This window comes from Phyllopteryx taeniolatus, chromosome 20 (assembly GCF_024500385.1).
Source record: "Phyllopteryx taeniolatus isolate TA_2022b chromosome 20, UOR_Ptae_1.2, whole genome shotgun sequence".
Taxonomy (NCBI): Eukaryota; Metazoa; Chordata; class Actinopteri; order Syngnathiformes; family Syngnathidae; genus Phyllopteryx; species Phyllopteryx taeniolatus.
In genome coordinates this window covers 13,410,139-13,423,847 of record NC_084521.1, presented here as the reverse complement: position 1 = coordinate 13,423,847, position 13,709 = coordinate 13,410,139, and the positions used below count along the sequence as shown (strand labels likewise).

At 41.3% G+C, this 13,709-nt stretch overlaps 1 protein-coding gene across 2 annotated transcripts; it reads right to left on the bottom strand.

Annotated features, from left to right (window-relative positions):
- Positions 1–147: 147 nt before the first annotated feature.
- Positions 148–11,813, bottom strand: slc51a (solute carrier family 51 member A). Of its 2 annotated transcripts, none has more exons than XM_061758177.1 (8): positions 11,576–11,813; positions 7,080–7,231; positions 4,175–4,248; positions 3,945–4,103; positions 2,917–3,028; positions 1,456–1,602; positions 1,270–1,375; positions 148–1,148 (listed from the first exon to the last, which is right to left on the bottom strand). In XM_061758177.1, exons 1-8 carry the CDS (start codon positions 11,646–11,648, stop codon positions 1,003–1,005), a joined length of 969 nt encoding a protein of 322 aa, XP_061614161.1. In that variant the 5' UTR covers positions 11,649–11,813; the 3' UTR covers positions 148–1,002. The 2 variants fall into 2 exon arrangements, with proteins under 2 accessions (XP_061614161.1, XP_061614162.1); XM_061758178.1 differs by lacking the exon at positions 11,576–11,813 and adding an exon at positions 9,804–11,540.
- Between the last annotated feature and the right edge of the window lie 1,896 nt (positions 11,814–13,709).

The following is a 13,709-nucleotide window of genomic DNA, read 5'->3' as shown; positions in this document are numbered from 1 at the left end:
AATATGCAGTCACGTTTCCGGTCTAGTCAAGCGGTCGGACAGCACGTTGCAAAGTCACGAGTCAACCTCACTTGGTAGTTCCTGCCGGTACGCTAAAACCATTGGTTTAAGCAATTGACGTAAGGAATTAGTAGTAATACTACTGGACAATAGCAATATCATTTAATATTAATCGCCTAAATATATGTCAGTAATGTTCTCATGGCTACGACTACCCACGGAATAGCAAAACATTGTAAATATAATAGGACTTGATTCGTTTGTTACCATGTTTTAATTTATAATAATCATACATATAGTCTCTACTATTTTTATTGTATTACCGTCAAACGTCAGAATTTGCTTTTTACTGCCATCTAGTGGAAAAACATTAGCAGGTAAGCAGTAGAAAAAAAACAACAACAGGGAATCAGATTGTCTTTGGAATGTCATGTACTTGTCTTGTGCATTTCCAGAATGCCGGTAAAGCAACACACTAAAAGATATATTAAAAATGTTCATCATCATTTATGCAATAGCGTCTCCTAAAGGACAAGTATTTACTGTGCACTGTAAATAAAATCTGTTTCCTGTACATTTCTATGACGACACTTACATGAAAGAAACACTGAAAGTCATATCATATTATTCTAGGGAACATGAGGTAAAACCGAACTGTTTAAAAAAAATTATAATAATAATTTGAAATCATTTGCCAGTTAGTACAGATTTATCATAATAAAAAAATCTTTTAACTATTCACTCCCTTTTCAAAGTTGTAAATTGAAGAAAGAATTGTCTCTTACATTTCAAATACGTCGTTGCTGTGCTAAAAGGCTCTTGCCCAACTTCTCATGGTTTTATGACGGTAAGAACCAGAGAAGAATTGGCAGCAAAAGTTATGACACCCCATAAAGTTTGTGCAACCAAGGAGTCTGCTCAGTCAATTGAACATCCCGTAATCTCCTTTTGAACTGCACACAAACATAAGGACGCAAACACATACAAGCAATTAAGACTGACTCATACAGCCTTCTGCAAAGGAACCATTTTGGTGTTCTCGTCGTCATACTCCTCCTCGGGCAGCGGGTCGTAGAGTCGACGATATAGCAGACGTGTTACCAACGTGATGATGAACATCTCCAGGATCAGTAGCTGCTGACTCATCACTGTGGAGACGTCAAAGTTTTAATGAGTAAATGATTCAAATCAAGGGGGGGTTGGCATGACAAAAAAACAGTCATTGTTGGTGGTGCAAATAAATGTAAGGACTGATGGATGATGACTCACTGTATCCTCTGGCTGCGGAAGAGAATGGCGGTGCGCAGGCGATTGTTCCATTCAAAGCCAAGATGTTGATGATGGCAGACTGAAGCTGGCTAAGGATCAGCACGAGCTGCAAGCATGTAAATGCTTGTTGGACCTGACAATCCCATTGTGAGGTCATGAGGTGTGGAGCCTCTCCTCGAGTCCTACCTGGTACATGGCGTATTTGGGGATGATCTTTAAGGTGCGCAAGGTGGCCCTGAGGTGCATGAAGGTGATGGCCACGGGCCACAGGGCGATGATCGTCAGGATGCCCACAAAGGGATTGATCCATATCGCAGATCCTGTGATGTTCAACTGAATCAGTCGCACGTCGGGAGAGTCAGCAAGGACAAGACAGGACAAAACAGGCAGAGAACACATGAGCAACAACACAAATTCCACTGAAACGTTTCCAAACAAAAGCACTGGGCACAAAGATTTTTGGATAACTTAGTAAGTGAAGGGAGCGGGTGTATGCGCGGCAGGCAACCGTGAGTCGGAATCACAAGGAAACAAGTTTTATAGAGTAATATTAGTTAATTAATAGTGAATTAGGTAGTTAATGGTTACTAGTAATTGGATAACTAGATAATGTTTAGTTAATATTGGTTCAGATTTTTTTATATTCTGATTATGCGTGTGCATAATCTCATTTAGCAAAGTCATTTCATTCTCAGGGCATTGACTCGATCGCAACGACACTGTTCTGGTTGTTTCATAAGACATTTCGCCTCGCATCCGAGCAGGCTTGATCAGTTCATGCAACAAGGATTAGTTCGGACAGACAAAGAAAAACTCAACTATTTATGCTCCAAGTTCAGGGCACGCCCCAAACCACGTATGGTACCATTCTTTCCGAACACACACAAAAAAAAAGGACAGTCATGAAGATGGCTGGCAGAGAGGCCACTGTCCGTCAATAAGAGTCGTTCGGTGGAAACTACCTCATTAATATTCCCTTCATTTGTAAAGTGGTAATGGAGCTGCCTAACGGCCAAGAGGCTGTGTCTTTGTGTTATTTGTCGGAGGCAAAATTATTGTCTTCTAAGACAACCACAACGGTCCAGTTGCGATTGATTCAATGCCCTGAGAATATTCTAAAAATCTTTTGCATTTATAATTTGACATAGAAAGAATGCAGCAACCCAAACTGTGTACAATCTATTATTATTATTATTATCATTATTATTATCGTAAGAGTAGTGGTAGTAGTATATTTGGTTGGGAGAAACATAAGAGTGGTGAAATATTAAAAACACCTTTCAGTATGATTCATTGCGGTACCACACTGCTGGAAAGCACAATAATAAATTATTAAACATACAACATTAAACATTATTAAAGTAATTATTAATATGCATATTATATGTATCCTTGTCTTTGGGAAGTACATATTATATTGTATTAGACTGTGCATATACCTAATATCATATTTCTGAGACCAATACAAATCAAGTGAACGTATTTACACTCCCTAAACTAAAGTAGCTATAATGTTGTTCCAGTGGCTGGTGTGAGTCACGGGGGGGGGCGGAGTTGTAAACGTAATGCGAAACTGTACGAGTCGTAGTGCAAATCTTGTTTGTTTCTAGTCAGTAATCAGTACAGGCATCAAAGCGATCGACTCACATCCGCCAGGTCAAAGGTTCCGTTGGTCCACAGGACGATGGAGAGGATGGTGAAGACGACCTTGAGCACAGCAAATTGAAAAGAGCCAAGTTTGAGCAGGAAAAGACAACGCCTGCAACAGAGGAAACTTCTGTAATTCAATTCCCCAATGTTGTACACAACAATATTAAAACAATGTGTGTGTGTGGAATATCTCCCATCTCCGCCTCCCACCATTAACATTGCTTTCAGTGTATCCAAACAAGTTGCATCAGGAGCTATTTGTCTTTGCCATTGCCACTATGTGAAAAAAAATAGTATGTGGACTTTTAACTTCGTGGCTAAAAGTGCCACCTGCACTCGGGAGAGTTGAATGGCCAGGAGTGTGTTTAACCTGCCTTCCAAGTACAGTACGTGCAGAGGATCTCCCCATTTTATGTAACATTCAAACAGCCTCCCCCCATTCCCCAAATAAAAAATAAAAAAACCTCCATAGCGTCTCACGTGCACATGTGGAAGTTGTATGGGTCTGCGTGTCATTCTAGCAGCACGAGGTTTCAATTAGTTCTATTTATGATAACGGGATTGCACAACACTAATGCACGCACGCACACACAACAACACTTGCTGCTGAGCACTGGGTGACCATCCAGCCATCTATTTTCTTTATCACTTTCTATATCACTCATTAGGGTCGCGGCTGTAGCCCGATGATATCCCATCTGATTTTGGCCGAAAGGTGGGGGACAGCCTGGGCTGGTCGCCAGCCAATGGCAGGGCACATATAGAAAAAGCATCATTCACACTCACATTCACTCTTTTTTCTAAATGTTGTCTTCAATAAACCTAACATGTACAGTATGTTTTTGGGATTCGGGAGGAATCCGGACTACCCGAAGAAGACCCACACAAGCACGGGGAAAACATACAAACTAACTTCACACAGGAAGGTCACGGCTGAAACTTGAGCACCGAACCTCTGAACTGCGAGGCGGCCACGCCAAGCACTCGATCACTGTCCATAGTGCATCAGTCAGTGGAGCGTTTACCGTGTGATGGCTGCATACGGCAGACAGAGGCAGCAGCAGCAGCACGGCCCTGTGCTGATCTTCAATTTGTGTCTCGCCCCCCGCCGCAGGAACGCCTCGTCGCCGCCCACCTCTTCTATCATCAGGATGAGGAACTTGAATACCACGATGGCAAAGTAGCTGTAATGAAACGGTGATGCCGGGGAGTGGAGGGGAAGAGGCTGAAAGTGATTAAAAGAAGACACACTCACCATGCCGAGGTCATATCAGTAAACATGGTGGCTCGGGGGATCCACATTCCCAGACAGGACATGGTGCCGATCACCTTAAAAAATAATACACACAGGAAGAGAGAGGGAAATTTTCATTTTTGTTCTATCAGAACCAACTGCAGCATGTTGGGGGCTGAGCAAACCTTTTCCCAATCGAAATACAATCATCAGTGGAGGTGGGATGCTCAGCTAGGTTTTTCACAATTGTCATACATTCGTCTCCGTTGGAGGTAGGCGGTGGTGGGGACAACGTCAAACATTAGTTAATGGGTGTCGTCGTTGTGACATACATTTCTCCCGATCAAAACCCAAATCGCCAAATCAGAATCAGCCAAGTATGTTACAAGACATACAAGGAATTTTTTTCCGGGAGTTGGAGCCACTTGAGTATGACAACAAACAGCCACTATGACAAAATATACATTTAGGACATAAGAAACACAAGTACGAAGAGTCATGAAGCAATGAAAGTGTACCAATAGTGTGGTGATGCAGATATAATGGCATTTTGCAAAAGATGCAGTCCTCAAGCAATTTAGAGCACTTTAAAGTGATTAATAGTGCAATGATCTGGTACCGTAACGATTGTGCAAATGGTGCAGAGAGTTCACAAACATAAGTGGCCAGTAGTAATAAACAACAGTATGGAAAACAGCCAGTGCTCGAATAATGTAGAAGTGTCACAACAGCGATGTGCAAAATTCGCAGCATGTTATAATGAAATTGTAAGTCAACTTTGGCTAGTGGGAGTGGCAGTCACAGGTGAACCGGAGCCTATCCGAGCTGACTTTGAGCAAGAAGTAGGCTACTCCCTGGAGATGTCGCAAGTCAATCACAGGGAACATATAGACTGCCAACTATTCATAGACAAGTTCGAGTATTCAAATTAACCTAACCTAACACCCGAAGACCCTTGTGAAAACCCACAGAAAAATAGAGAACAAACAAACACCACATTCTGGGTTGGAATAAGATACAATGGAAAACTGTGAGGCAACGGTTACTGCTTGATCACAGCCTCCAGGACAGATCCACACCTAACCTTGAACAGATTTGTCACTTGCTGGAACTTTGTCTGAAAACCATGTATTTTCGATTCAAGGGAACATTTTACAGACAAAAACATGGTTGTGCTATGGGCTCCCCAGTATCCCCCAATCCAGCAAACCTGTACATGGAGGACATGGAAAGCAGAGCTTGCGCTCAACTCCTTTAAGGGAACGACTCCAAGTCATTGGTACAGATACAATATGTGGATGACTCATGGGTTACATATCAAAAGCCAAGAAGTACAAGCCTTCACTCAATGGACAACAACATCATGGTCACACGTGGATGTCAAAGACAGTAAGTTGCCTTTTTTGGACTGTGATGTCCACATTGGAGATGACAGGGGCCTCCCCCACCCTCTGGAACACAAACTGGGCTTTATCTGTACCCTACAACACAGAGTTGATAACATTCCAACTGTGGACACAGGCCAAAGAGAAAGAGAATAGACACGTGAGTATTGCCCCCAAAACCTGTGGTTACGCCAGCTGGTCATTTGGGAAAACTGTATCTAATTCCAGAAGGGACAAGAGCAAGGTGGACGAGAAAGAAAAGAGTGACAGATGCAACAATATTGTCATTCTGTATGTCTCAGGTCTGTCTAAGAAACTCAGAAGGATTTTCAACCAATACAACATTCCGGTATACTTCAAGCCTCGTAACACCCTCAGAAAAAAGGCTGGTACAGCCCAAAGACCAGACAGTCCATACCCAGAAAAGCGATTGCAGTGAAGAATGCACAGATAGTTACATTGAGGAGACCAAGACGCGGGCAAACTCCTCAGGTCAAAACTCAGCTGTCTACCTGCAACTCCAAGAGAAACAGCACCCTTTTGAGAGCAAAAATGAGCATATTCTGGATAAGGAAGAAGGAATAAGGTTTGAAAGAGGAGTGAGAGAGGCTAGCTACATGTGAAGGTGGAAAGACCATTCCTTAACAGAGGAAGTGGCTTACGACACCGGCTATCTTCCACATACAATACCACCTTTCATCCATTTAAAAAAAAAAAAACAATCATTTTCCTCCAACAAATAACACAAAAACACCGCCTCTTTGCCACTAAGCAGCTCCACTACCCCTTACCAACTAAATGGAATATTAATGAGGGAGTTTCCACCTAACGATGCTTGTTGACAGACAGTGGCCTCTCTGCCAGGCGTCCTAATGGCTGTCCTATTTGCATTCCAAAAGAGTGAAACCAGCTGTGGTTTTGGCACGTGCCTCCAACTTTGAGCATAAGTAGTTGAGTTTCTGCAAACCAACTCAGGCTAGTCTGTCCTAACTAAGCCTTGTTGCATGAACCGATGAAGCTTGCTCGAACGAGAGGCGAAAACATCTTCTAAGACGGCCAGCAGAGTCCAGCTGCGATTGATTCAATGCCCAGAGAATGACATGTCCTGGATGAATGAGAATATTTACAGGCACATTCACATGTGCATTTATATTCATACCTATGGGAAAAACAGTCTTTAGTTAACCTAAGATGCATGATTTGGGGATGTAGGAGGAACCCAGAGAGCATGGAGAACATGCAAACTATGAGCAATACAATAAATTAAGTATTATTTATCATTGTTACCAAATGGATGCAAAAAAATTACTTGCTTTGTTTTCCTGTGCCATGTTAGACTTTTTAGACCATTTTGGATTTATCAATTTGTTGCTTTGGCACTAAAAACTGGTACGGTTTCATTGGCAACGAAGGGCAGAGGAAGAGGCACTGCACCACAAAAGACAAAAAAAAAAAAAAAAAAAAAAAAGTGTATTGAAAAGAAAATAGTCTTAAGCATTTTTTTCACCACACCACCATCTGCCCTAATGCATAATTCTTACCGGTGCTGCTCCAGTCACCCATATGATGGTGCTCTTCTTATTGGCTGGCACTTTCTTATAAATATAAACACACTCCTCAAGGAAGATCAGCATGGACGTGGTTGCCATGAAGGTGAGGACAGAGTACAAGATGATGGAGAAGAGGTCAAACTCTGTGGAAAAACAAGACGACTCATTAACCATCTTTACATCAGAAACACAATTACAAACCCCAATTCCAATTAAGTTGGGACATGAATAAAAAAAAGAATACAGTACAATGGAAATCAGGTCTACACCATGAGGCTACCTCTACCATGCTTCACTGTACATAAAGTGTTCTTTTGGTGATAAGCAGTTTTGTGTTTGTACCAAACATCTTGTTTTCCCCGTTCAAAGTTGCCAGTAGGTCGTCCTTTTCCATGTAAACCTATCTTCTGCATCCTCCTCTCTAACACCAACTGCCCACGTGTCTTCCCTCACTACATCTTTCAACCTTCTCTTTGGTCTTCCTCTAACTCTCTTGCCTGGCAGCTCCATCCTCATCATCCGTCTACCAATATACTCAGTATCTCTCCTCTGGATGTGTCCAAACCATCAAAGTCTGCTCTCTCTTAACTTTGTCTCCAAAACATCTAACCTTGGTTGTCCCTCTAATGAGCTACCTCCAGCTCTGCTTCCCTGTTGTCTCTTCTCTAATCCCTGGCCTCACCACTGTTTTATAAAGTTCATCCTAGCAGAGACTCTTGTTACACAACACACCTGACACCTTCCTGCACCCGTCCCCACCTGCTTGGACCTGTTTCTTCACCTTTCTACACTCACATTTGCTCTGGACTGTTATGTAAACTCTAACTCTTCTCCCTGTAGCCTCACTCTTCCCCCACCACTCTCTCTCATTCATGCACATATATTCTGTTTTACTTGGGCAAATCTCCATTCCTCTCCTTTCCAGTGTCTGCCTCCACCTTTCTAACTGTTCCTCCACCTGCATCCTGCTTTCACTGCAGATCACAATGTCATCTGAGTACATTATGGTCCACGGGGATTTCAATCTAACCTCATCTGTCAGCCTATCCATCACCACTGTGAACAGGCAGGGGCTTAGGGCTGTTCCCTGATGCAGTCCTACCGCCAACTTAAACTCATCTGTCACAACTACAGCACACCTCAGCATTGTTCTGCTGCACCATGTACATGTCCTGTATTATTCTAACATACTTCTCTGCCACTCCAGACTTCCGCATGCAGTAACACAGTTCCTCTCTGGGTATACTGTCATAGGCTTTCTCTAGATCTATAAAGACACAACGTAGCTCCTTCTGATCTTCTCTGTACTTCTCTATCAACACCCTCAAGGCAAATAAAGCATACCAAAGCAACTTTCTTTATATAATGCATTTCATACACAAGGTAACTCGATGTGCTTGACATCATTAAAAACGTTTAAAAAAACAGCTTACAAACATTTAAATCAAAGAGGAAAATAAAAATACAATTAAAACAGTGTAGCCTGCAAGAAAGGCATGAGAAAAAAAAGAAGTGTTTTTAACCTGGACTTAAAAACATTCACACTTGGGGCTGACATCACTTCTGTTGGAAACGTATTCCATTTGTGTGCAGCATAATAGCTAAATGCTGCTTCATCATGTTTGCTTTGGATTCTGTTCTCCACTATTTGACCTGAGTGTGTAGATCTCGGCGGCACGGCGAGTGACTGGTTAGAGCGTCTGCCTCACAGTTCTGAGGATCGGGGTTCAATCCCCGGCCCCGCCTGAGTGGAGTTTGCATGTTCTCCCCGTGCCTGCGTGGGTTTTCTCCGGGCACTCCGGTTTCCTCCCACATCCCAAAAACATGCATGGTAGCTTGATCGAAGACTCTAAATTGCCCGTAGGTGCGAATGTGAGTGCGAATGGTTGTTTGTTTGTGTGCCCTGCGATTGGCTGGCAACCAGTTCAGGGTGTACCCCGCCTCCTGTTGTTCCTTTTGGGGAGTCCAGTCAGAAGACCATTACAATAGTCAAGTCTACTGGAGATAAAAGCATGGATAAGCTTCTCCTGGTCTGCTTGGCACATGCAAGCCTTCACTCTGGATATGTTCTTGAGAAAATGAAAATACTCACTTCTGTCCTGAGTCTAGCCTCCACTATTCCTTCTCATAATTCAATTCTGTGATCATCAACTTTATTCCTTTATAGTTTCCACAACTCTGCATATCCCTCTTGTTCTTAAAAATGGGCACCAGCACACTTTTCCTCCATTCCTGTGGCATCTTCTCACCCGCTAGAATTCTGTTAAACAACCTGGTCAAAAACTCCACAGCCAGATCTTCTAAATGCTTCCATACTTCCACAAGTACAGTTTGTCATCAGGACCGTTCCATTTTTCATCCTCGAGTGCCTTTCTAACTTCCCCCGTACTAATCACTGCTACTTCCTGGTCCACCACACTTGCCTCTTCTACTCTTCCTTTCCTCTTAGGATCTGGCCCGGTCGCCAGGCAATTGCTACACAGAAAAAAAAAAACATTCGCAATCACATTGACACCAATGGACGATTCAGTCTTCAATTAACCTAACATGCATGTTTTTGGTATAAAAACCTGCGCAAGCACAGACAGAACAAGTAAACTTCACACAGGAGTGCCGGGGCTGAGATTCGAACTGCAAACCTCTAACTGGCATTCACCGTGCTGCGGAACTGTTATAAAAAGTACTAAAAAACATTTAACCCACAGATTTCCCCACCTCTGATCTAGAGGTTCTGTCTTCCACGAAGTTGCCAGGACACAACAGTCCATTTTCTACAGCACTTCTCATTGGAGTCCTGGGTGAGCTGGCGCCTATCCCAGCTGATTTTGGGCAAGAGGTGGGGTACACCCTGGACTGATTGCCTGTCAATCTCAGGCCACATTTAGACAAACAACCATTTAAATCACACATAATGTATGGACAATTAAGAGTCTTGAATTGACGCACAACCAATTGAATAAATAAAAAAATTATAATCTTCGCAGGTCCTGGTGACAAACGTATTTTGGGGCTAGTGGAGGGATAATACTTTGTTTTTAAAATACTGATAGTTTGTATCTGGACTGTTGTATTGCAGTACAATATCCAAGAGGTTTACAGCATTGACGAACAGGAACTAATCAAATTTGGTAAATGAGAAATGTGAAGAAAAAAAAGTAACAATCTTCAACCATGTTTATTATTGTTTCTCTCAGGACTGGATGTGTGTGCTGTATCCATCTTCCATGTAAAAGAACACACATCTGGTGCGCATTTAAGAGATGTTACACACATTTATGCTTGAGAAAAAAAAGAAAGAAAGGTTGAGTCGTTGCTTTTATTCTGTTGCCCGTAACTCAGCGTCATACGTGGGGGCGCGGGCAGTCATTTAGTATAATGAAATCTAACAATAAACAACACAGACTTTTGTATTGCGTTTCTGTTTTTTTTCTGCAAAAAAAAGCTAAACACTAAACATAAGAGCACACGTGAGCGTCGTCATTTGTACTGTATAATTTCGCTAATCCCAAACATCCATTGGTTTCAAAGTATCAGATTTTTTCCTCGTGATTAAAACTCATATTTAGAACAATCATTACTAGGTGAGCATATCTTTACATCCAATCAGATTGTACTGATGTCATGCCTATATGGGACCGTTATGATGTGATGTAAGCGGAACGGAAGACGAATGACTGATGTGATGCATCAACCAGCAATCAAGTTCTTTCCTTAGTATTTTGGGGTCTATTGAAAGATTACGCATGAAAACTTATATTTCAGTGAATTCTTAAATTGTAAACACTTGTTGAGTGGGTGAATACATTGCATTTAGTTTAATAAAAAGGCAACCATGGCATCTTAAAGCTGATTTTCTCTCTAGGAACAAATACAAAATTGGAATTAGGACACAACTGCCCTCGAGGAATACAGTGTTCCCTTGCTATATCGTGGTTCACCTATTGCGGATTTAGTGCACTGTTTATTCTTTCCGATATTCATATCTTGCATAATTTTCCATATTGCAGGATTTTGAGTGTATTCTGTAATTTGTTCTTTTTTGGGGGGGTTGGGGGGGATAAACGCTTATTAACCTAAAACTGTTCCCTGTTTCCCCATGGCATTAAAAAGGATATAGTATTTTGTAATACAGTATTCTTAATTCAAAGTTAGACATGTAAATGCCCACCTCTGTGATATTGTAAATGTCAACAAAACAACAAGGTTCTAGGGTTAATATGTAATGAGTGGTTTTGTTTGTACGTCATCGAAGTGATTTTTTTCCCCCAAAAATACTTCAAGGTTTTTTTGTGTCCCCCGCCCCTCAAAAAATTCAAGAAAAGAATGAGTAAAATTAATGTTCCTATTGAATAAAGCACAGAATGTGGAGACGGATAATAATACAAGGGTGAGAGATTCATAAAAGTATTAAAATTCCAAATAAAGTAGCGACAATGTTTTAATGGGGTGACATGACCCTTCGTGGGTTAGAAAAACAGCCTACTCACGGAGGATGATGTCCATGGCCAGGGGAGGTTCCCCCTTGCACTGCGGGTCCACAGTGGGGACGGATTCGTTCATGTTGGAGGTTCCCGATACTTTCACCGATGCAACTTTGGCGTCGTGTGCCGGTCCCGAGTTCGCATCCACGGACACGCGCGGGACTTCGAAGTGTCGGTGGTGAGTCGCCCAAGCGAGAAGACCGCGCTGCTGCTTGGCAGTGCTGTCATATGGGCATCAGGGGCAGGGGGGCACCCCTACAGTTGACGCAAGCCAAGCCGGACCCGCCTCCTCTTACTCGGAGGCGCGCACGCGCGCGCACAACACAACTCTCCCCACACTTTTGCTGGAAACTTTTGTAAAAATGTACTATCTAATGTAATCCATCACTTATTTAAATTTCAGTTGGCTTACTAATGAAAACCCCACCCCCAATTTTTTAAAAATCAAAAAGTAATATATTTATTGATCTAACTAAATTATATATAATTAAAGTATATAAAACATACCTAAGGTATCAAAAAAATGTAGGTCAACTTGCATTTGATTGAGCTTCCATATCATTAAAAATACAATATTTGCAATAGTAAAATATTTTTGTCAGCCTGTTCTAAACAGTCTTTAAAAAAAAAAAAAAAAAAAAAGACATTAAGTCTTCTTCACCAGTACTTGGCGCTACACTGCAGTGGTCTGACGCATTGGCGAATCATTATGTGCATCAGGAGAAAAAAAATTCTCTGTGTTGATTGATATTTTATGTATCAACAGTATTAGTGGTATCAGTACTCGGTATTGGTGAGAAATCAAATGTGAATACTTGTACTGGTATCGGTGTGAAAAAAAAAGTGGTATCAAGCATCCTTCGTTTTGACCTACCAAAATAAATATTGGTGGAAAAGCCTTACATGTTTGTATTGCCTTATTTTTTTTAATTGTTTTGTATTTTTCTAGAGTGAGAGAGATCAAATGAAAGTTGTCATCAAATATTTGTCATTCACATTTAAAATGAAAACTTATTTTTGGAGCAAATTTATCAGATCACCTTTCCTAAAAATGAGGAAGCGTAAATGCAGCACAAAGTGTTTTAATGTGGACTTTCAATTTCAGAGTTTTAAAACTTTGGACATCTTTTCAAGAACGCAGCAAAAATGCAGCCAATAACTATAAAGTACAAAATATTTCTAATCATCGAAATAGTTGTGGCATAAACCTTACAGTGTTTTGTTGTAATACATTTTTCAAGCACTGCATGTCAACATTTATAATTATTTTCTTTCCATTGTATATGAATTACTGTTCCAGGTCTAATTAGTATTTATAACCCTTCACCTCATCAGCTGAGGCTGTGGGCTTGTGGCTTTGAATTAGTAATATTTTTTTTTCCATGAGAAAACAAACAGCGAGTCAGTAAAGGTCAGCACTGTGCCACTTACAAGGAATCGGATTTACATTGTATCGGGGGCTGCATGATGTGCTGCAATTCATAGGCACCAATACTTTCGTTGCTATTTTAGCTTGTCAGCATTCACAAGCATTATCGGAGAAGAAATCTATTTCTAGGTAGTGGTTTAAGGCGAAACTTCCTCCGGAGGTAAACACGAGAGAATCTGCTAAACCAGCATGTAATGTGATTTCATTGCTGGGGAACTATTAAAAATATTTTTAAAGTGAGGCATCTACTGTGAACAACATAAAGGTATCTTATATAGAGTGGAAACTCAAAAAGGAACAGCCTGCTCTATGACTGGTTGACATCCACATTGCTTTAGTTTCAGAATTGCTTTTCACACAGGAAACAATGTAAAATTAATTACCTTGCCTCATCGTAAACCCTTATCATCTGCACAGGATACTTACCAGTAAGAGACATACAAGTCATCCAAGTATAAAGAGAAGCTAACCACTGCATAATGAAACAAAATGAAATAGAGTAAAACTCCTGACCATTTCTGATGGACACTTAACATGGAGGGAACAGGAAAGAGTTTGTGGGCAAGATTCTTTGGTGATTTCCATGCTGGCCTTTATCTCAAGGGTGTCAAACTCATTTTTGCCACGCGCAACATTGTAGTTTCGGTTTCCCTCAGAGGGCCATTATAAAACCAGATAAATGTTGCATCGCCTCATCATAGTATTACGCAT

Coding starts and splice junctions, on each gene's coding strand:
- slc51a (XM_061758177.1), bottom strand. CDS start 11,648: ATGAACGAATCCGTCCCCACTGTGGACCCGCAGTGCAAGGGGGAACCT. Junction 7,232..11,575: donor GGCCATGGACATCATCCTCC/GTGAGTAGGCTG, acceptor GTTTTTCCACAG/AGTTTGACCTCTTCTCCATC. Junction 1,149..1,269: donor TTCCGCAGCCAGAGGATACA/GTGAGTCATCAT, acceptor ACGTCTCCACAG/TGATGAGTCAGCAGCTACTG.